General features: G+C 42.1%; 2 protein-coding genes across 2 annotated transcripts; one reads left to right on the forward strand and one right to left on the reverse strand.

The window, feature by feature from the left end:
- Positions 1–4,290: 4,290 nt before the first annotated feature.
- On the reverse strand, positions 4,291–18,855 carry snx5 (sorting nexin 5). The gene is made up of 13 exons (XM_079512036.1): positions 18,638–18,855; positions 17,626–17,730; positions 17,079–17,189; positions 16,406–16,527; positions 15,677–15,800; positions 13,288–13,383; positions 7,380–7,485; positions 7,208–7,283; positions 6,445–6,484; positions 6,245–6,331; positions 5,667–5,826; positions 4,766–4,851; positions 4,291–4,662 (listed from the first exon to the last, which is right to left on the reverse strand). The coding sequence occupies exons 1-13, from the start codon at positions 18,674–18,676 to the stop codon at positions 4,612–4,614; spliced, it is 1,203 nt and encodes a 400-aa protein (XP_079368162.1). The 5' UTR covers positions 18,677–18,855; the 3' UTR covers positions 4,291–4,611.
- A 294-nt stretch (positions 18,856–19,149) lies between these two features.
- Positions 19,150–24,215, forward strand: mgme1 (mitochondrial genome maintenance exonuclease 1). The gene is made up of 4 exons (XM_079512037.1): positions 19,150–20,174; positions 22,423–22,666; positions 22,972–23,104; positions 23,735–24,215. Exons 1-4 carry the CDS (start codon positions 19,598–19,600, stop codon positions 23,876–23,878), a joined length of 1,098 nt encoding a protein of 365 aa, XP_079368163.1. The 5' UTR covers positions 19,150–19,597; the 3' UTR covers positions 23,879–24,215.
- The last annotated feature ends 51 nt before the right edge of the window (positions 24,216–24,266 follow it).

Here is a 24,266-nt window from a genome sequence, read left to right on the forward strand (position 1 = left end):
TCTAATACGTGAGAGGGCTGTGTTTCTTCATTTACGTTTTTCATTTATTTTTAATTGTTTTGGAAAAGAACCGCCTGCAGAAGGAGGCCGGAGGAGACTAAAACATTTTTAAAAATAAATGAAAACAGTAAATGAAAAACCACGCCCCCTCACGTATTAGGAGAGCGGTATCAGTCACCATAACAAAGGACAGGTATTTTCGATGAATCTATCATGGTTAAAATGGAGTTTGAAGTTACAATGGGTTTGTATAGGAAGGGGGAGGGGCAGCTAAAATGAATATCAAATATCTAAATAGGCTACTGAATCAAGCAACTTCAAAAACTGTCTGGGGTGTTCACATAAGCCTGAGTAGACGAAAAAACGTTTGTGAAATATCCCTTTAACATCAACAGAACACAGAACTTTTTTTTGGCTTTCACCTTTATTTTATATTTTTTATGGAGGGACAGACAGTAGGCTGACAGGAAATGGGGAGAGAGATGGGGGAAGACATGCAGTGAAGGCCGTCGGGATCGGGAGTCGAACCCGCGGCACACTGCCAGACTGGATTACCAGCCAAGGTGCCTGGACCACTGAGCCATGGCCCAGGCCGTACACAGAACATTTACAGAGCAACATATTTGCCTGTGCCTAAATTTTACAACGTTGTCTGTAGAACATCTGTCATCCATCCAATCAGTGAGGACATGCCCAAGGTATTTTAATTCCTTGCATATTATGAGAGGACTATCACACAATTGAAAAGGCATTCATGTCCTCTCTGCTTCTCACAATAATGTTACGTTTTTTGGCATTATATTATTTAAATATCAAAATCTTTACCATACTGAGTGCAGATCTTCAATGTTGAAGCCCAGCAGTGCACTGTATGGACTATTGACTTCCATTATAAAAAACAATGAGTGGGGCAGCCCCAGCTGGGGATATTTATGTGGCTATACTGGCGTGTAGCATGTACAAGAAATGTAGCAACATGCAAACATCTACCAACGTGTCTTCTGCATGCATCTCTGTTCCTGAGAGATGGCAGATTATCTAATTGTGGTCCATAACTGTGACCTTAAACAGCGGCGGCGGTGGCTCAGGGGTAGAGTGCCTGGATGGTAACCGCAAGGTTGCCAGTTCGAACCCGGGCTCCCCCAGAGTTACTGTCGAAGTGTCCTTGAGCAAGACACTGGTGCCTTGCATGGTTTCCGCTGCCATCGGTGTGTGAATGGGTGAATGTAATGCACAATCTATGTAAAGCGCCTTGGATGAAGGCGCTATATAAATGCACCATTTACATTAATATTTCCATTGTGATTTTGTTTGCTTGTGTCATATACAGACACAAGCACACACATACACAAGCACACACACAGGAGCATTCACCGTACAACGCATGCATTCATAAGTCGCCTCATAAGTTTGACAAAGTCTGTTGCAGTTACACATTTTCACAGTCCCTTGGGTGTCTAAATTAAATCCAAAGGGGGCATTTTTTATTGTTTGTGGCTGCACCTGCACAGCAGGCTACATGCAAACCTACAACTTATCAGTATCAACCACACCAGTTTCAGAGAACAGAGGCCAATCGGTTTCACCAGCCACACGGCTGCATCTTTTAAACAACTCCCTGGAGTTTGGACCCCACATCAGAGGACACAATGGTTTCAGAAGCTTCTTCATCTTGACTACATAATTAAACACTGTAGACAGTGCTATGAGTTGCTATAATGAGTTAATGTGATCTAATCATCACTATTGATGATGTCAGTCAGGACTAGTGGTCCAAAACGTAGGTCCTCCTCAGGAGAACCTCTCAGGTCACTCACTCACTCCGAATACAGCAGAGCACTGTCATGCTTGTACTTGTATGTAGACACATTGTTTGCTTTGATCACAGCTGGCAAATGATCTGTTTGGGCCTGTGATCACAGTGGGTCTCGTCCGTCATTTCAGACAGTTCATTGCATTGACGGAGCACAGAGGTCAGTGTGACAATGACAATGTGTGTGGTGCGGTCAATATTGAGAAACCAAGCAATTATTTACACAGAGCCTACTGTATTTGTGATGTATTGCATACAATCAAATCAATTCAGACTTCTGAAATGAACTGCTCCGATGTTAACTTGGGACAGTCCAATTGTAATGTAGTCTTATTTCAAGAATGCTACAGTATAATGCAACTTGAATTTCCATTTGGAATCTGTTAATTGCATGGACAGGTCAGTTCAGCTAATAGATTGTTATATATTGGCATACAAGTGATTTGGTCTTTGGATCAACTAGCCTATGCACTTGCAAGTCAAATGTTATAGACCCTGTGGAAGAACTATAGGCCTACTTGAGAAGGTTTTGAAGGATTGATTCTCCAGTTGAACTGGAGAATCAAAATCTTCTCAAGTTTGTTTAACACAAACTTTGTCAGTAGGCTTTCACTGCTGAATCATTTGTTTATTTAGGCAGGGTTGCTAGGTGATGCTCACTAAGCTGCATTATGTGGGTACATTTCATTGGGGTTTATTCCCATGAGCACACTGACATTATTTTGTGTTAGCTTGCCCCGATATGCTAATAATGACATTCACCCAAATCAGAACTCTGGACACAGTAAGATTTAGTGGACATAAGTACTTGTGTATGACTGCGTGTCCAGCAGCAGCAGCGCTCATTGTAGGGCGATGTTGCCTTTACACGTGGACTTGGCAACGACCTCAGCTCACAAGCCAGCAGAGCTAGGATTGCCAGTAGAAATACACACCACCATCTAGTGGCTTTACTACGGATGCATTCTCAATGGGGATACTTGCCCTACCTTGCAAGTAAAAAAGCACTATAACTATTAAAGTGCATATGGTGTTCTTCAGACCCCCCCCCCCCCCCCCCCCCCAACAATAGACTTTAAGTACAAATTTGGGAAAGTAGGATTTATTTAGTCATTACAAATTTATAAAATGCTGATGTTCTGTAAGTAAAACATATGAAGTAATTCACACTGTTGGAATCCATTAGAAATACATTCAATTATCAAAAACTCTTAATACACTTTAGGGCTCCACTGAGGTTGGAATGATTGGAAAGTAGTTTTCATTTTAGTGCATTTTGTCGAAAGTAACAAATTATTTAATTTGATTATTAAAAAAAAAAAAAAACTAGGGGGAAAAGTGAGTTTTCACAGCTATATATATTGCAGATCCAAAAGAGACAAAAGCAAATGTAAGTCAACGTGGTGATGAACACATCTAATGACGAGGAATGGGTGGATGGGAAGTGTTGCTCAAAATGAGAGGAAGTGAATGCAGTTATCTCAGCTGCAGGCAGATAGTACAACCCTGAGCAACTAAAACAATAAAAGGAATGAAATGCTCTGAGGAAATGCAGACTCCTCACATAAATGTGTTAGCCGTTCAAATAATGTAGCTAATGAACCGATAGCTGCTTACCTTCCTCATAAGCACCTGCTCTAATGTGGGTGATACAAGTGCATGGATCACAGATTCTCTTCACACCTCCCCAGGCTTCAACACTCAAAATCGATTGCCAACACTAATCAGCTATCTCAGCTAACTGCCTGAGTAAAGAGACTGATTTGCCTACATGTAGTATTGCATATGCAGTAATCTTGTGTGTGCATCCCTGACAGCGGTGAGATCTGGACCCAGTTATTACCGACTGGAAGGTATGCGAGGGATAGGAAGGTATGCGAGGGCGATCCAAGTGTCCATTCCTGAGGCACCGCAGAGCTATTTTTGGACACAGTGGGATTTCACATGTCTTCTTAATCACTGATCAGCACTTTTCTAGTGGTTTAGAGAACTCTGGCTTCGGTACGGCGCTAATCTCAGAGCCCAGGAATGGTTTAGAGAACTCTGGCTTCGGTACTGTGCTAATCTCAGAGCCCAGGAATGTACAGCATGAAGACACTTTTTCCAGGCACTAGTCCCACACCCTTTTACACTATATAAAGTGTCTGAGTGAAACGGTCCCACTACCTCCATTGATTTGCAAAGCAAAAAAAGAAAATCCACAGCTTTATGCATTAAGTGAAGAATCATAAGAAAAAAGGTTAGCGTGGATAAGCAATTAGAAACAAACTACACATTCTCTTTCTCTATACCCAGAAAATGGTAATGTATGTTTTAAATAAAAGCCAGAATAGGCTCAATGCTACCAATCTGTGTTTAAAGTGTATGTGAGGATTGGAAGCAAAGTGTTAGTGTGTGCCTTTATGCAGGCAAAACATCGCAAGGCAAAAAATTCCACCATCTCTATTATAATGAAAACAAGGAAGCAAGAATATTCATCATAGTAAAAATATAATATTCAGGATGCAAAAATATGGAAGATCTTAGGGTGACGTCAGCCTCAGTCTCTGGAGACTGGTAATTCCATGGATCATGGACAGAACAGAACAGGGATTCTGGGGACAGGACATTTGTAAACATGGAGACAGACTGCTAACATGACACTTGCTCTTATGCAAAGTTTGTAAAGTGGCATCTGACCCTGGGTTTAGCAGGATAGGATTGGATTTGGGTTCAGGCAAAGTCCAGGAGATGCAACGATTCCCTTCGCAGAAGTCCAGCCACTTTTTGAAGGTGGGACATGAGCAGCTGGAAACGGGTCAGATACCCTTGAGCAGGTCGATGGATCCCTGCAGAAGAGTCACATTGTTCTGTAGAGACAAAGATGTTCTACCTCAGTTATATCACTCCTCACATTAAACATTTCTTGTAGTACAAATACATCATGTAGCCAACAGATTTCACTGCGCTCACCTTGGCATGCTTTATCTCTAGCTCAGCCATCTCTATGAGGTTCTTCCGGAAGGCCATCACTCGTCTGCCCTTGAAACTGGTGAGTTCTGAAGCAGAAATATTGTGATAAAATGTCCGAATAACATTTGTTGACCCTGTATGACATGCATGTTAATAATACAATAACGAACAACTAGGCGTTTGTAGGTTGCTCTGCTATCGAGACATTTAGTTGACAAGAGGTGTTCCCACGCACTCAGATCAGCCAACGCAGGGAAGCTGGAAGTACCCTCACTAAAAACGCCGGGACAACGCTCCACACGTCCCAAACTCTTCTCCCTTCTGGCCCCAAAACTGTGGAATGCACTTCCCGTTGCAATCAGAACTGCAGCATCACTCCCGATCTTCCACCGTAGTTTGAAAACCCACCTTTTCAGACTCCACCATGGCCCATAGCACTTACCCTACCCCCCTTAGACAGCACTTCTTAGACTTAGATAGCATTTGAAACAGACTTATAGCATGTCATGTAGACGGCACAATAACAGTACAGCATAGTATAATATATATGTATAGTGTCATTATATATAGATATGTTCTAGTTACGTTCTTAGCTTACGCATGTTTCTTGATAAATGCTTTTTATATATGTGATGTATTCCCATGCTTTTTGTTCTTGCTTAATGTAAGTCGCTCTGGATTAAGAGCGTCTGCTAAATGCCTAAATTGTGTTCCATGATAATGCTCAATATCCCCCCTTCCCAAATGGGCCTTCCGTCTTAGCTCAGCAGGAGACCCAGGAGCGAATCCCAGGTACGTAGGTCATAGTCTTAGCTCAGCAGGAGACCCAGGAGCGAATCCCAGGTTAGGTCATACATCTTATGGAAAGCATGTTGTGTATATAGGACAGGACACAACACACCTTTCTTCCCAGACTCTGACAGCTTGTCAAACTTCTTCAAGCAATGCTGCTGATGTTCCTCTGCCTGGGGAATGTCCTTGCTCTTCAGCCGTGCCTTATCCAAAGCCTTGTTCGAGTTCTCGTAGTCAGCTAGGGCCCGGGCTCGCCTGTACAAAAGGTCCTAACAGACATGTTGAACAAACATATGTTAGTTTTTTTAACCTGTCTGTAAAGCACTTTGTAACTATATGTTTGGAAAGGTGCATATTTTCAGATGGGGGTCCGTGGCCAAATACAGATAATTCTGGGGGTCCTTGAGATGAAAATGTTTGAGAACGACTGAAAACTGTCAGCATTTAGAAGGCATTTGTAGAATCGAACTCTTAGACCACCACAAGCCTGATCCAGAGTATACTCTGTCGTGACGAAAATAGCTGATCTACAAGCTTGCGACGTGTTGAGCTTAATTTCCAAAATCGGTCAAATTGTACAAATTGTCACCCGTCATGTCCAAAATAGGGAAGCCAAGTTTAAAGTGGTTCATAAAGCCACCTGTCATCCTCCCGTCTCCATTATAAAAGAAGATAAACATGTCTCACCTTGGCTGCCTGGATGTCTCTCATGTAGTATCTTAGCAGCTCTGTGAGCTTGAGCTCCTGGTCAGATGCCACTCTACCCTCCACTTTCTGCGGGACATGTTAAGCACATACTGTGGAATCAGATTGTATAGTGCATGTGGAGAGAACAAAAAAGGTATCAACGTTTGCCTCATTTTGTTGGCAGATGATCTTCCCCTTACCCTGAGCTTCTCAAACAAGTCTGCCAACTTCTCCAAGTGCCTGGAGAAAAAAACAAAAACAAAATTGAGTGCAAAATCTACCCTAAATCTACCCTATGTCTACGTGGGTATATTAACTGGGTCTAAGTGAAATGCAACCACTTGCAGGTTGCAGATAGTAAGTCTGTTTAAACATTACATTACCCGCTAACGTTAGCTAGCCTAAATGCGTACGTTACAACATTTAAACCATGTTACATTTTGAAAAAGGCGATAAAACTATTCAGTCCACCGTGGCTTGCAAACTGGAACGGCACGCTTGTCAAGATGCGAGGTCGTCGGCTGCTCAGATGCGCCGCATATACCTCCCTGTCAGTGCACCGCATATACCTCCCTGTCAGTGCACCGCATATACCTCCCTGTCAGTGCACCGCATATACCTCCCTGTCAGTGCACCGCATATACCTCCCTGTCAGTGCACTGCATATACCTCCCTGTCAGTGCACCGCATATACCTCCCTGTCAGCGCACCGCATATACCTCCCTGTCAGTGCACTGCATATACCTCCCTGTCAGTGCACCGCATATACCTCCCTGTCAGTGCACCGCATATACCTCCCTGTCAGCGCACCTGCCTTGTTTTCAAGTGATGCAATGATCACAGGAATAGTATACAAGCTATCCACATGCCTGCAATTAACTAAAATCCATGGCCAATCTTGGTTTGTCACCACCGCAAATAATCTTAGAAGCTGTGAAGCTCGCAAGACACAAAATAACTCACTTTTTAAGTGCTGTACTATCGTCAGCAGCTAGAGTGTTGACTGTGGCAGAGATGTGAATGTAATCATCAGCAACATCTGTAATTAGGAGGTAAATGATCAATAAAGCAGTAAATAGAACAGACATGCATTCACACCCATGAACCATCAGTCACTGGGTGTTCCCTTCATTACTTTTGTGTGAACGGGTCATCTTCTCGGCTTTGGCAGTAGAATCCTTTATCTTGCTGTAATAATCAAGCAGAAATGTCTTCTCCTGTTCAAAGAAGTCGTCAACTTCCTAGAAAACAAAACAAAACAAACCCGTATCTAAACAACTGGCTATTGACCATTTATATATGAATATAGTCATCGTGTGAAAAACTGTCTGTGGTTTTTACAAATATTTAACCAATTAAGCCCCATCTTATACTCGTATACAGTTAATTTTCAAAGTCATGATGCAATGTGTTGTGAGCTTGTAGATCTGCCTTTTATTTTAAATGTTTTGCCATTTTGGACTAATTTCAACTACAACATGCCCAAAATAGGGACACCAGGTTCAAAGAGCTTAAAGGGACACTTCACCCTTTTTGCAAAAACAATATATGTTGCGTTTAGAAGATTTAGAACACTTTCCTGGCGGTCTTTATGTGTGTAATATGTGGTTTTAGATATTTTAGATTTTAGCAGTGAGCCCAGCGTCTCCAGTGTCATAGCCTCGGAAACCCAGACGTTTTATTTACTAATGTCATGGACACTGGGCTCACTTCCTTCCTGGACTACAATTCCCATAATGCTTTGGTTTACTGCCCCTCCTTATGGATAGGGGGAGGGCTGTTTTACTGAGACAACATGTAGTCCAGGAAGTAAGTGAGCCCAGTTAAAGATTGTCTATATTATGAAGATGCACAAACTTCATTGGAGCCACTAGAGCCACAATAGACTACAAATCCTACAAATGGTCTCGACTCTCCAGTCCTAAGTAGGCATAGTTTGCTCCTCCTCGGTCCCAGGCCCAGTAAGCCTGGGACCGAGGCTACTCCCAGTAAGCCTGGGACCGAGGCTACTCCCAGTAAGCCTGGGACCGAGGCTACTCCCAGTAAGCCTGGGACCGAGGCTACTCCCAGTAAGCCTGGGACCGAGGCTACTCCCAGGCTGACAACACTGACAACGTCATGTGGATGAGCATTATATGGCAAAATGTCATGATTCCCATTTCCTAAATCAGCCCCCCCATCAACCAAGAGTCTATGACGGTTATGGAAAATTATATTATTAAGCATTGGAACACAAATTGTATTTCACTTTTAATGTCCATTCATTTCACGTTATAATATTCACATATTAGTATCTTAGGTTGTGTGCCCAAGACGTCCACAGACGTCCTGGGAAACGTCCTGTATGCAGTGCCCTGTGGACTTCTTTGCAAAAAAAAAAAAAACATTTTTTTTGGTTTTTATATTAAAAAAAGAATAAGTCAAAAAAATGAATGTAAAAAGTGGGCACCCTGGTTTTTTGTGTTGTGAGGGCACACAAAGCGTTAAATATGGGGCCAGAGCCCCCTATGTGTCATCCATCACATTGCAGACTCTTCCGGAATCCTCTCAAATCTTGCGAGAGTTTGTTGCTAGGATAAAGACAGAAAGGTCGATATCAAAGTATCAAAGTTTCCCTTTAACCAATGAAAAGTATTAGTTTATGATTATGTCATAACTGCATTAGATCCACTGGGGAAAGTTTTCCCCACCCCCTCTTTTTCCATTTCATGAAAATGAAGGGTTTTTGGACAGCGTCATGTGTTGTCTGATGTGTTCACCTTCACCCACGTAGTCAGATATGATGTGTCATGTTGTCAGATGTGTTCACCTTCACCCACGTAGTCAGATATGATGTGTCATGTTGTCTGATGTGTTCACCCACGTAGTCAGATATGATGTGTCATGTTGTCGGATGTGTTCACCCACGTAGTCAGATATGATGTGTCATGTTGTCAGATGTGTTCACCTTCACCCACGTAGTCAGATATGATGTGTCATGTTGTCAGATGTGTTCACCTTCACCCACGTAGTCAGATATGATGTGTCATGTTGTCAGATGTGTTCACCTTCACCCACGTAGTCAGATATGATGTGTCATGTTGTCAGATGTGTTCACCTTCACCCACGTAGTCAGATATGATGTGTCATGTTGTCGGATGTGTTCACCCACGTAGTCAGATATGATGTGTCATGTTGTCTGATGTGTTCACCTTCACCCACGTAGTCAGATATGATGTGTCATGTTGTCAGATGTGTTCACCTTCACCCACGTAGTCAGATATGATGTGTCATGTTGTCTGATGTGTTCACCTTCACCCACGTAGTCAGATATGATGTGTCATGTTGTCCGATGTGTTCACCCACGTAGTCAGATATGATGTGTCATGTTGTCAGATGTGTTCACCTTCACCCACGTAGTCAGATATGATGTGTCATGTTGTCCGATGTGTTCACCCACGTAGTCAGATATGATGTGTCATGTGCTGTCCGATGTGTTCACCCACGTAGTCAGATATGATGTGTCATGTGTGTCTGATGTGTTCACCTTCACCCACGTAGTCAGATATGATGTGTCATGTTGTCTGATGTGTTCACCCACGTAGTCAGATATGATGTGTCATGTTGTCCGATGTGTTCACCCACGTAGTCAGATATGATGTGTCATGTTGTCAGATGTGTTCACCTTCACCCACGTAGTCAGATATGATGTGTCATGTTGTCTGATGTGTTCACCCACGTAGTCAGATATGATGTGTCATGTTGTCAGATGTGTTCACCTTCACCCACGTAGTCAGATATGATGTGTCATGTTGTCCGATGTGTTCACCCACGTAGTCAGATATGATGTGTCATGTTGTCAGATGTGTTCACCTTCACCCACGTAGTCAGATATGATGTGTCATGTTGTCTGATGTGTTCACCTTCACCCACGTAGTCAGATATGATGTGTCATGTTGTCAGATGTGTTCACCTTCACCCACGTAGTCAGATATGATGTGTCATGTTGTCTGATGTGTTCACCTTCACCCACGTAGTCAGATATGATGTGTCATGTTGTCCGATGTGTTCACCCACGTAGTCAGATATGTGTCATGTTGTCAGATGTGTTCACCTTCACCCACGTAGTCAGATATGATGTGTCATGTTGTCAGATGTGTTCACCTTCACCCACGTAGTCAGATATGATGTGTCATGTTGTCCGATGTGTTCACCCACGTAGTCAGATATGATGTGTCATGTGCTGTCCGATGTGTTCACCCACGTAGTCAGATATGATGTGTCATGTGTGTCTGATGTGTTCACCTTCACCCACGTAGTCAGATATGATGTGTCATGTTGTCAGATGTGTTCACCTTCACCCACGTAGTCAGATATGATGTGTCATGTTGTCTGATGTGTTCACCTTCACCCACGTAGTCAGATATGATGTGTCATGTGCTGGCTGATGTGTTCACCCACGTAGTCAGATATGATGTGTCATGTTGTCTGATGTGTTCACCTTCACCCACGTAGTCAGATATGATGTGTCATGTTGTCTGATGTGTTCACCCACGTAGTCAGATATGATGTGTCATGTTGTCAGATGTGTTCACCTTCACCCACGTAGTCAGATATGATGTGTCATGTTGTCCGATGTGTTCACCCACGTAGTCAGATATGATGTGTCATGTTGTCAGATGTGTTCACCTTCACCCACGTAGTCAGATATGATGTGTCATGTTGTCTGATGTGTTCACCTTCACCCACGTAGTCAGATATGATGTGTCATGTTGTCAGATGTGTTCACCTTCACCCACGTAGTCAGATATGATGTGTCATGTTGTCTGATGTGTTCACCTTCACCCACGTAGTCAGATATGATGTGTCATGTTGTCCGATGTGTTCACCCACGTAGTCAGATATGATGTGTCATGTTGTCAGATGTGTTCACCTTCACCCACGTAGTCAGATATGATGTGTCATGTTGTCAGATGTGTTCACCTTCACCCACGTAGTCAGATATGATGTGTCATGTTGTCCGATGTGTTCACCCACGTAGTCAGATATGATGTGTCATGTGCTGTCCGATGTGTTCACCCACGTAGTCAGATATGATGTGTCATGTGTGTCTGATGTGTTCACCTTCACCCACGTAGTCAGATATGATGTGTCATGTTGTCAGATGTGTTCACCTTCACCCACGTAGTCAGATATGATGTGTCATGTTGTCTGATGTGTTCACCTTCACCCACGTAGTCAGATATGATGTGTCATGTTGTCTGATGTGTTCACCTTCACCCACGTAGTCAGATATGATGTGTCATGTTGTCAGATGTGTTCACCTTCACCCACGTAGTCAGATATGATGTGTCATGTTGTCTGATGTGTTCACCTTCACCCACGTAGTCAGATATGATGTGTCATGTTGTCTGATGTGTTCACCTTCACCCACGTAGTCAGATATGATGTGTCATGTTGTCTGTGTTCACCTTCACCCACGTAGTCAGATATGATGTGTCATGTTGTCTGATGTGTTCACCTTCACCCACGTAGTCAGATATGATGTGTCATGTTGTCTGATGTGTTCACCTTCACCCACGTAGTCAGATATGATGTGTCATGTGCTGTCCGATGTGTTCACCCACGTAGTCAGATATGATGTGTCATGTGCTGTCCGATGTGTTCACCTTCACCCACGTAGTCAGATATGATGTGTCATGTGCTGTCCGATGTGTTCACCCACGTAGTCAGATATGATGTGTCATGTTGTCTGTGTTCACCTTCACCCACGTAGTCAGATATGATGTGTCATGTTGTCTGATGTGTTCACCTTCACCCACGTAGTCAGATATGATGTGTCATGTGCTGTCCGATGTGTTCACCCACGTAGTCAGATATGATGTGTCATGTGCTGTCCGATGTGTTCACCCACGTAGTCAGATATGATGTGTCATGTTGTCAGATGTGTTCACCTTCACCCACGTAGTCAGATATGATGTGTCATGTTGTCAGATGTGTTCACCTTCACCCACGTAGTCAGATATGATGTGTCATGTTGTCAGATGTGTTCACCTTCACCCACGTAGTCAGATATGATGTGTCATGTTGTCAGATGTGTTCACCTTCACCCACGTAGTCAGATATGATGTGTCATGTTGTCAGATGTGTTCACCTTCACCCACGTAGTCAGATATGATGTGTCATGTTGTCTGATGTGTTCACCTTCACCCACGTAGTCAGATATGATGTGTCATGTTGTCAGATGTGTTCACCTTCACCCACGTAGTCAGATATGATGTGTCATGTTGTCAGATGTGTTCACCTTCACCCACGTAGTCAGATATGATGTGTCATGTTGTCAGATGTGTTCACCTTCACCCACGTAGTCAGATATGATGTGTCATGTTGTCTGATGTGTTCACCTTCACCCACGTAGTCAGATATGATGTGTCATGTTGTCTGGTGTGTTCACCTTCACCCACGTAGTCAGATATGATGTGTCATGTTGTCTGATGTGTTCACCTTCACCCACGTAGTCAGATATGATGTGTCATGTTGTCAGATGTGTTCACCTTCACCCACGTAGTCAGATATGATGTGTCATGTTGTCAGATGTGTTCACCCACGTAGTCAGATATGATGTGTCATGTTGTCAGATGTGTTCACCTTCACCCACGTAGTCAGATATGATGTGTCATGTTGTCAGATGTGTTCACCTTCACCCACGTAGTCAGATATGATGTGTCATGTTGTCCGATGTGTTCACCCACGTAGTCAGATATGATGTGTCATGTTGTCAGATGTGTTCACCTTCACCCACGTAGTCAGATATGATGTGTCATGTTGTCTGATGTGTTCACCTTCACCCACGTAGTCAGATATGATGTGTCATGTTGTCTGATGTGTTCACCTTCACCCACGTGGTCAGATATGATGTGTCATGTGCTGTCCGATGTGTTCACCCACGTAGTCAGATATGATGTGTCATGTGCTGTCCGATGTGTTCACCCACGTAGTCAGATATGATGTGTCATGTTATCTGATGTGTTCACCCACGTAGTCAGATCATGCAGAGGACTCACCTTTATCCCTGAGATGATGACCTCATCAGCGCTCTTCACCATGTTCTTGAAGAAACCTCCAAACATCTCCTTGGCATTCTTCCTTCGCACAGTGAGCTACAGTGACACATTTTGAGGAAAACCAAGAATGAATTTTCCCAAATCCAATGAGAAGATTACTTGCCGGGTTGAATACTGGGAATTGGGCTCTCAGGATAAACCACGATTGTTCAACATAATCCAAAAATAACATTTCCACCCCCACTGCAAAAACGAGATAAAATGTGACAGTCTCAAACAAAATGTCACCATATAAGCCACTAATGCTGATATTTTTGTTACAAATCTTACTTGTGCTGAGCCATCAATGCTGATATTATATTGCAGTAAAGTTGCCTGTGCTATGAGCTATCGATACTGATCTTTTGTTAGGCACTGAACCATAAATGCTGATATTCTCTTGCAAAATAACTCAGCCGCCAACGAGTGGGAGGGCTTCCAAAGAATGTTACACCCCAAATGATATATCTACCCTGCATTTGGTACTCGTCACTGCTGAACATACACTAAATAGATTATTTATGTTTCAGTGACATCACAACTTTCAAGGCCAAATTATTGATTCAATATCCAGGTAGCAGCAGCCAATACACAATACAAGTTTATGTCTTATTGTAGAAAGTCCCATTTTCCATGACCGTTTCACAACTGGAAAGGTGCATCAAAATATTCCTGGTTTGGCAGGATGTATGGGAACCCTGTATATCATGTAAATGGTAAATGGTGCATTTATATAGCGCCTTTATCCAAGGCACTTTACATAGATTGTGCATTACATTCACCCATTCATACACACATTCATACACCGATGGCAGCGGAAACCATGCAAGGCACCAACTAGCACATCGGGAGCAATTAGGGGTTCAGTGTCTTGCTCAAGGACACTTCGACACTAACTCTGGGGGAGCCCGGGTTCGAACTGGCAACCTTACGGTTACCATCCAGGCACTCTACCCCTGAGCCACCGCCGCCCCCATGTGCAACTTAATTTGTCCATTTATAAGCTTCATAAATTAACCCAAGTTTGTGTATGAAATACTGGCTGACAAACAGGAGAAGGGCGCAGACCAGTGTGATGCAAACATTTAGCCCATTTTGACCTGAGATCAGATCTAAAAATGTCTTCTACATCCTGACAGTTTTCTGAAAAAGCTATGTTTCTATGGCAGTCGTTCTTTGATTTTTCAAAAATAGCAGACCTACAAGCTCGTAGCGCGCAGCTTGTAGATCTGCTATTTTTCAATAGCTAAAGCATAACATAATGCTAACACCAAAAGGGGTTCCCGCCCAAAATAGGTTAAAAAAGGAAACCAAGGTTTCGACCTCGGAAGGTCTTCTTCGTTCCCTGAGGGAGACCTTCCGAGGTCCAAACACACGAGTGTGCAGCCTTTTTTTTTTAAATCTTCTAGGCCTATATGAAATACTGGCTTCCTGATTTCAAACCAATATATGTATCGATTTTAAGCACCCAGGAAAGTCCACCCAAATTACTTAAATGCAAATGTAAAATGCTTGAAAGGGATATTTCAATTTCAATTATATAGATACTGAAAAATAAATTTAAAAAAGGAATGGAAAAATCAGGGGACCTTAGAAGGACATTATAATGCGTGAGAGGGGCGTGATTTTTCCACTGCCATTTTCATTTATTCGATATATCTTTTTTTTTTAATGTTACATTTATTTGAAAGTGAAATATCCCTTGAAACCATTCTACATACATTATTTCCCAACACTGGATCACCTGGTAAGAGACAAGAGTGCATAATATACCACTTAAATAAGGCTATAGTTCTGGCCTGGGTTCAAATCCAACCCCAGCAGGCATTTAAATGCATGTCATCCCCCCCCTCTCTCTGTCACTATCGAGATTAAAGCAGAAAGATAAAATCTAGCACTGCATTCTGTCAATTGTCGTCTCATTATTAATAAAATCACACCCGTGTGAACTGAGTGGTGTAAGGTCTTATATAGACTGATCAGCTGTGGTCTGACGTAATGTCTGACGTAATGAAATCACACCCGTGTGAACTGGGTGACCATAGCAACCATGCTCATTTTTTGGTACGAACAGACAGACAGACAGACAAACAGACAGACAGACACGTAAACTAACAAAGCCAGTTGTAGGAGTGGTTTACACCACTCAATAATGAATCAAAAGGTCTAACACTAAGCTGGCTGCTGCAAATCAACAGCAGTGCTTCACTGCTGACGGAGAGCAGATAGGAATTAACGCTGACCTCAGCAGGATGTAGCCCATGTGTCACAAGTCTGCTGTACACTATACTTCCTCTCCAACCGACAGCCCAGGAAAGGAAATCAGCATTATGGTTTACAAGGTACTCACATCCTGGTCGTATTCCAAGAAGATCTGGAAGTTTCTGTCCTTGCTTAAAACCGGGTGAGAGGACAGTCTCTGAAGGAAGACTTCGTGAACTTGCACAGTCTTCTTGAACACCGCCAGATATTCGCTAAAAGACGTGGAAAAACAAACAGCACATGTTCACTAATAAAAAAGGAAGTCGTTTTTTTTCCCCAGGAATAACATTTAAGGGCCATCAACATCAAGCACTAGAACTACCATGTATTCTTCAACCACTATTGTCATTATAGTTGTGGTGTGGACTGGCATCAACCTGGCCTTTATGGTAAAATGGACGTTTTTTTCAGAAAAGGAAATAATGATGTTGCACTAAAGCCTAATTTATAATTGATTTAAAAAAAAAAAACGAATAGTTGGTTTCAAGTGAAAAACTTGATGCCTTTTGTTAAGTTTTATTTCTTCAAAAAAAAATCAAGTGTAATATTAGCGTACTGTTGTACAACAGTGTGTGAATGAACTTGACTGACGCTTAATTGGTGTCTCTTGCGGTCTTGATACCGGAAGGTCGCCAGTTCGAATCAGCGGTCCGACACGTTAAAATTACCACCGCTGAAGTGCCCTTGAACAAGGCATTGAACCACTACGATGAAATGCTCTATGAGCAGGGCCTGGCTGGAAACAAGTTCTTGAGCTTAGCCCAGATACCCTGGGTAAATATAGTAATCATTTCATTTCATTTCATTCCCCACTCACGCCTCCAGCTCTTGCTTCATCTTGGTGTACTCCTCCTTGGTCATCGTGGCTTCACCTTCACCCAACTTGTGCATCTTCTCCCTTGGACTCTCAAAGTCAGGCTTTGGAGGGGCTGGGGGAATCTATAAATGCAGGATAGTATATATATATATATTTTCTTTTAAATGAGACGTAATGAAAGGAAAAATGTACATGACTGAATACACGTTTTATTTCTCATTAACCACATAAGCCTCATTTAACCCATTTTGGGGCGAGAACCCCTTTTGGTGTTAGCATTATGTTATGCTTTAGCTATTGAAAAATATTTTTGAAAAATCGAACGACTGACATAGAAACATAGCCTTTTCAGAAAACTGTCAGGATGTAGAAGACATTTTTAGAATCCGATCTCAGGTCAAAATGGGTTAAAAAAAAATAGTGGAAACAGCTGATCTACAAGCTCACACTGCCTCCCAATATGCCACAGTGGTGGATGTTGTGGGATTGTAGAGCTGCCATTTTTGAAAAATGTTGCCTATAAAGTAAAGACATGACCAAAAGTGGGACGCCAGGTTTAAAGTGGTTATATGGATTCTAGGCGGAAATATCCTATGCATCAAAACGGCCTGACAGTCAAACAGAACTCCTGACAGTAAAGATATAAATATGGCGATACTGTATGTTGACTCACTATTAAGCCAGCATAGTCCTCGGTTTCAACCAGAGTGTCATGTAGCCAGATAAAATCTTCATGCTGTCTCGGAACAGAGAAATCGGGCTTCTGGAAAGAGCTCAGCGTGGTCTGTGTAGGACATTTGGTTAAATGGCAACTATGTGCCAGGTACAGGTATGCAACATGTATTCACGTGATACAGTTACACAGTGTTTCCCCTACAATTTCTTCCAGGCCCAGAAGGCATCATACCATCCATTGTACTGTATGTCTATAGACTATTTTTTTTATGCAATTTAATATAAAAATGGGAGTTTATATCTAGATACTAGGGTCACATCATGTAATGATTATAGATTTGCTAATTAATGGGTAGGTTATACGGTTTTAATATCCCAGATGGTGAGAAACAGATTGTGTTTGCTTGGCAGGGATTGTTGTTAGCCAGGGCATGTACGTACAATAATTGTAGGGGAAACACAGAGCAACAAAGACAAGCTTTCAGGATTAGGGGCCATTATTGTATTTTGTTTGAATGTCTACTGTAGCCGAGTTTAGTTTTTACCTTTGTATGGACAGTAAACTTGACTTTGTCTCTTTCACAGAGTGCATCAGGAATGTCGATGAGCAGAGACGCATCATTGTTTAGGTCCACAGACACAGAGCGTGTCTAAGGAGGAACATACTATGGTTAGTTAGGTCCACAGACACAGATCATTGTTTAGGTCCACAGACACAGAGCGTGTCTAAGGAGGAACATACTATGGTTAGGTCCACAGACACAGATCATTGTTTAGGTCCACAGACACAGAGCGTGTCTAAGGAGGAACATACTATGGTTAGGTCCACAGACACAGATCATTGTTTAGGTCCACAGACACAGAGCAGAAACAGACATTGTCAGAAAATAGTATAAACTTGGTGCAGACAATAACTAACTAGTTGTACATATATCTTCTAAAGACTGAGCAACTTCGTAACAATTAATTGTATGTTCTCTGTCTGTACTTAATAGTTTAACATTTTGTGTGCCAAATGCCAAATGCAAATTTGCACCTGGTGTATTGGTAAGGGTTGAGGAATAGAGGATGTGGAATAGAGGATGTGGATAATAAGACCTTTATTTCATTGTCAGAGTACAATAGAAAATAAGCTACTTCATGTGTTGTTGGCTTAGGCTGGGTTATGATAAATCGACCCTAAAAAGGACTTTATCCATTGTTCTATTTCTGCATGCAAAGAATGCTATAGCCATGTTATACACAATACAATTTAGTGTTTATTAACTCTGACAGTACAAATGGAACCAAATATAGACCCAATCATCCATCTGAAGCCTGAGAGTGTACAAATGGAACCAGATAACACCTAGAAAGTTCAATGAACACTGAGGATTTTCAAGTGTACAACTCAACATGTAACGGATACAGAAACAGATAGTGAGACAAACAAGTTCACATTACTTAGCATCACATTAGCTATAGTGCTATCTATGGCTGTGGCATTTGCTATGTTGTGCCAAAAAGCTGCTAACCTGCAAGTAGTGTTACTTTTTTTTAAAAGCTAACATGACTTACCTTTTCCTTGTCACTCTCATCTGGGGTAGATGCCATCATAACTAAGTCCTTAAACCAAACTAATTAACTAAAAAATGACTAGTAGGATAGAAGAATGTCCCTTGTTGGCAGGCTAGTTAGCCGACAACCTGTCAAATCGCTTTTCTCGCCCTCATCCCGATGACAGAATAAATCCCGCCTTTAAATTACTTTGATTGGACCATGTCACTTTTTTAAAACACACTGATTGGCGTCCTTGCCACATCAGTCATGTTTCACTTTGTTGTGTCTGTTGTGTTGGACTGAAAATGAATTCACTTTGTAGTGTGCAGATCCGGTCCACAGCGGAGACGGAACCAGCCTGTGTGCCTAAAGTATGTTACATGTGGAAATCATAGTGGAAATCCCCCGGATACAGTATAGACTCGCCCGGATATGAGCGCCGATCAGTAGATAGAAACCACAGGTAGGTTTCTGTGATAATGGGGCTTTCTTTGGTCACGCGAGTCGCGAGATATACGTGTGTGTGTCCGTGGCGGAAGGTTCCTATTGTTAATATCCATGTTAGTTCTGTCATAAGTAACTGTACTGTACACGCTCTCGTGACACCCTCTCTCCTGTATATATTTACACTCGTTTGAGTTGTAATTATTATTGTCAAGTGGGTAAAGTAAAAGCTGAGATGAACATTTAGATTTTGACCTAAATAAATAACTATACCGCCAATTCAATGGACAACCCGGGCGCATTTCAACGGTACACAGGGAAGAGCATTATGGGATTTAGTGTTTTTCCCCCTTCCTGATTCATTCTTAAACTGAAATAATAAACTACGGTTCCCAGGTACGAAGAAAAGTTCGATAAAAATGTGTGTAACGCCAAATAATGTTGTATGGGAGCTGTGAGGATGAAACAGGCTGAAGTTATGGTATCACCCTCAAAACACAAAATGATCAGCGGTGCGTAATATTTTTTATATATATGGTGTTTGTTCATTTGTCTGAAAGCAGGAGAATGCATACCAACCAATTACTGAACTGTATCAAACGTGTGGTGTTCTGTACCAAGCGAACCCCTCATTGCACTTGCTTGTTTGAGAGGTATTTTACTGTCCATCACGTCCTGAGATCTCCCAAGAAGAAGACCACCAGTCTATACAGTTCAGTGGACAGTGGTCGGTATTCTTCTCTGGTCAAATCTGTTGTGTCCACGAGGGTCTCCTCTCAAACCCCTGAAAGCATTGAAGAGGAGAACTCGCACTTTTATGGACCAGTGGTTAAATCTCATACCAGGACATCAAAGGTCAAAGTGCCCAAACATGTTCACCCATTCTTAAACTGTGATGATGATGATGATGATGATGATGGGGCTCATGGACGTGAGTTCTTTGGACCCCCAACTCGGATCTCTTTACAACGGGATGGCAAGGCCTCAGTCCCCAGTGTGACGCGCGTTCTTCAAGACACACTTTCACCACTGCAAAGATTCTACCTGGAGAGGTGGAAGAGGAGGATGATCACAGAGTTGGGAGAGGAAGGCTTCAAAGAGTACACTCTAAGTAAGTTTAGACATTTTACACAATTACATCCTTAAACTCTGAACTATTTTAGTCCTATTTTTGCACTGATCAGAGCAATGGTCACGAGTTATGGCCATTTTAAGTATTAAACGCTGCTTTAGTGTCCCATATTTGCAATTGCTTTTGTGTGTGACTATTCTTATGCCAGACCAATCAATCCTGCACAGTTTGGGGAGCATCGGTGGGCCTGTGGCACCTTAGGGGCCCCTGATGGGGGGGCCTGCTGTGACTATTCTCACATCAGACACCTGAACATTCTTTCTTTAACCTTTTATTTATTCAGGGAAGTCAGTTGAGAGCAAGCTCTTTTTCAATAACGCCCTGATTACAGTACACATAACATACCATATAAACACAAATACATTACAGGATAAGAAACAGTTTAGAGTGAACAAGTACAGCTAGATCTCAAATGGATCCTTACAAGTCTTTTAAAACGTTCAAGTGAAATCAAGTTGTTCAGTTTTAAGATTGATTGTAGACAGACATTGGTTAAAACAGCCTTTCATTACTATGCACCTCACATGTGGAAACATGTGAGGTGCATAGTAATGAAAGGCTGTTTTAACCAATTCGGAATTCACAATGGGTAAAACAGCTTTCTAACATAAGGTAGTTTTGGGAGCGGGTGTGATGTTGGCCAGTTTTGGGATGTAATAGGCTGCTAAGATATGTAGGCATTTCTTTAAGTAAGGCTTTGTATATAAAAACAGTGTTTTGTGCAGTGCAGTGCAGTGTTGTTCTCATCTCTTAGCCAATGAAGGCCAACCAACCTTTTCATACAACCTACAGTGACGGGTGAGGAACCCATCTCCAGTTATAAACCGGAGGGCAGAGTGGTAGATTGTGTCGAGTGGTGTTAGTGATGACGGAGCTGCGTGCATATAGATAATATCACCATAGTCGATAACTGATAAAATTGTGCTTTGAATCAGCTGCTTCCTATTGTTTGAATTGAAGCATGCTTTGTTTCGATAGAGGATAGAGGATATAGTTTTGGTTTCAGTTTAGTGATGAGTTGTGAAATGTGGGTACCACGGTTGGTGCGGCTTGGAGAAATGCAGCACCTGGAGGCCACATTATGCCCTCTGGTGACTATTGTCATGGAAGAACAGTGTGGATTGGAGCAACTATGCACCTGTTGCCTGTGGTGGCGGTGGAGCCCCAGAGCGCCATGTCATGTGGCCCTTGATGTGACTATTGTCATGGCAGACTCCTGAACAGTGTTTGCGCCAAGTTTGGTGTGGTGACTGTGGTCTGTGGCCCCCAGACCACAATGTGGCCCTGGTGTGGTGACTGTGGTCTGTGGCCCCCAGACAACAATGTGGCCCTGGTGTGGTGACTGTGCTCTGTGGCCCCCAGACCACAATGTGGCCCTGGTGTTAACTATTGTTATGACAGACCCCTCAACAGTAGTTTGGTGCGGATTGGAGCAACGGTCTACCCACTCTCTAGGCAATATTAGTATAGAATTTGTGCACTCGTGAAATGTATGAATTAATTTTCCCACTAAATTACTCATGTTGTGGTAGAGTTGGTGCTACTTAGGGCTGCAACTATAAAGGATCTTCTCTTAGCCATTATTCAAACTTATTATTATTACTTTTTAAATTTATTTTCAAAAAGCTTTTTTTTTTAGTTTAAGTTTTTTTTATATATATATTTAACAAATTGATGAACCACTTAAGCCATTACTTATTGTATTCTTTGTCACACAACTGTGGCGAACTAAAAGTTCAAAAGTGTAATTATTTTTCTAATTTATTTTAAAAAGTTTAACAACAGTGGCAGCGGTGGCCGAACGGTTTGCGGAGCGGTCTTGATACCGGAAGGTCGCCAGTTCGTATCTCCGGACCGGCACGTTAAAATTACCACCGCTGAAGTGCCCTTGAGCAAGGCATTGAACCACTACCATGAAATGTTCTATGAGCAGGGCCTGGCTGTAAACAAGTATCTGATGCTTAGTCCAGTTACCCTGGGTAAATATAGTAACTTTGCTTTGCTTTGCTTACATACCCAAAATAGAGGTCGATTCAATTATCAATTATATTTTATAATAAATTAAAATGTATTAGGTTGATTAACTGTTTTGCCTCTTGTTACTTTTGTATGGAAGCATATAAGATAGTTAAGGTTAATGGCTTCCTGTAAAATCTGTCCACCGTATGAAGCACAATCCTGTGGGTTTATGATTTTATATATATATATATTTCTTCCCCCAAAACAGATCTATTTAGGCAAGGGGGGCTTTTCCATAATGCAGTGGAGAACTTTCTCTCACAAGATGCTACAGCGACAGAGACGAAGCCAGCTGATGTGATTCCAGGATCATATCCAACTGAAATTGAGGGATACATGGAGAGTATCGGTTACATCCTGGAGGACATCAGCGGAGTACGAGCTATCGAGAGCACTGTACATCATGGGACACTAGATTATCGTGGTATTGTGGATTGTGTGGCCCGCTACAGGTAAATGTCTTAATTTATCCCATTTTGTGGCGGGAACCCCTTTTGGTGTTAGCATCATGTCATGCTTTAGCTGTTGAAAAATAGCAGATCTACAAGCTCATAGCGCGCCACCGAGTGGCGCGCTACGAGCTTGTAGGTCTGCTATTTTTGAAAAATCGAAGAACCACTGACATAGAAACATAGCTTTTTCAGAAAACTGTCAGTCTCAGGTCAAAATGGGTTAAAATGCAAGTGAAGTAACAATATTCTTTTGGTTCTTCTGATTTTCTTAGTTCCTCTGCCTCATGTGCTGCTTCTGTCCACAGGGGTGTGCTGTGTGCGATTGAATGGAAAACGTCAGAGAAACCCAAACCTCACCTCAGCAACACATTTGACAACCCTCTTCAGGTGGCGGCTTACGCTGGCGCCTTGAATGGTGATAACAACTACAAGTACCAGGTGCTGTATGTTTTAATTTAAGAGATATACATTGTCAATAGCTGATCTGCAACCTCTCAGCACGCAGAATCTTTGGCTATTTTTGTCAAATGTTCAAATTCTATGGCCAGAATAGTGGCGCTATAGAGCGTCGCAGTCCCGCCCCCTACCATGGACCAGGAAATGAATCCCAATGCATTTTTCCCATAGACATTTCAAAAAGTATTTATTTAAAGACGGTTACGCCGCGGACAAAGCCAACTCGAGGCGTGACAACTCATGACAACACAAACAATATTTTGTACCAAACAAATAATTACAAAGAAGAAAAACAACAAAAAAAAGTGTTGTAACCTGCCGTTTTTTTCTTCTTTCTAATTATTTGTTTGGTCCAAAATATTGTTTGTTGTCATGATTTGTCACGACTCCAGTTGGCTTTGTCCGCGGCGTAAACGTCTTTAAATAAATACTTTCTGAAATGTCTATGAGGAAAATGAACGGAGAATCATTTCCTGGTCCATGGTAGGGGGCGGGACTGCGACGCTCTATAGGTTCATGTGGTTGAAACTATACATCATCTTGTCCATTACTTTTCTCCTTTACTCTGTGTCTTGCATGTGCTTAACATGTTGTTTCGGTCTCCCCTGGAAGGTTGAAAAAGGACTGATCGTAGTGGCCTACAAAGATGGTTCACCTGGCCACGCTCATCCTTTGAACTCAACACAAATGTTGGACTACTGGGAAAGGTGGCTGGTCCGCCTCGAGGAGTACATGGAAAAAAATAAGTCACGGTGAATGTTATTGTTACAGCTTGATTTCCCTCTGAGGGTGTGCTTTGCCAAAAGGACATTTCATGCAATGTGCTGAATATGATTCTGCAGTGCCTGTTTTGGAAGAAATGTCATGATTTTGAAAGGACTCATTTTAGAAATATATTTAATTTGTAATATATCTTATTATCAATTAAGTATGGTTTCAAAACACTATAATGTCTGACTGATGGTGATACATGCAACAATTCATCCACCAGATGTCACCAGTAATAAGGAGAAAGTTTTGTATGACCTGAGAGCACATGTACTGACATCATGAGTGATAAATCATATATTACTAAAAGCTTTTGAAAAAGTGACCCTTGTTGACCTTATTTTATTGATTTCTTTATTTGCAAAAATACTAAACA

Source organism: Electrona antarctica (assembly GCF_951216825.1).
Source record: "Electrona antarctica genome assembly, chromosome: 10".
NCBI lineage: Eukaryota > Metazoa > Chordata > Actinopteri > Myctophiformes > Myctophidae > Electrona > Electrona antarctica.

Coding starts and splice junctions, on each gene's coding strand:
- snx5 (XM_079512036.1), bottom strand. CDS start 18,676: ATGATGGCATCTACCCCAGATGAGAGTGACAAGGAAAAG. Junction 17,190..17,625: donor AGTTTACTGTCCATACAAAG/GTAAAAACTAAA, acceptor TGTCCTACACAG/ACCACGCTGAGCTCTTTCCA. Junction 4,852..5,666: donor GTCAGAGTCTGGGAAGAAAG/GTGTGTTGTGTC, acceptor TTTCTGCTTCAG/AACTCACCAGTTTCAAGGGC.
- mgme1 (XM_079512037.1), top strand. CDS start 19,598: ATGGTGTTTGTTCATTTGTCTGAAAGCAGGAGAATGCATACCAACCAA. Junction 22,667..22,971: donor GATTGTGTGGCCCGCTACAG/GTAAATGTCTTA, acceptor TTCTGTCCACAG/GGGTGTGCTGTGTGCGATTG. Junction 23,105..23,734: donor ATAACAACTACAAGTACCAG/GTGCTGTATGTT, acceptor CTCCCCTGGAAG/GTTGAAAAAGGACTGATCGT.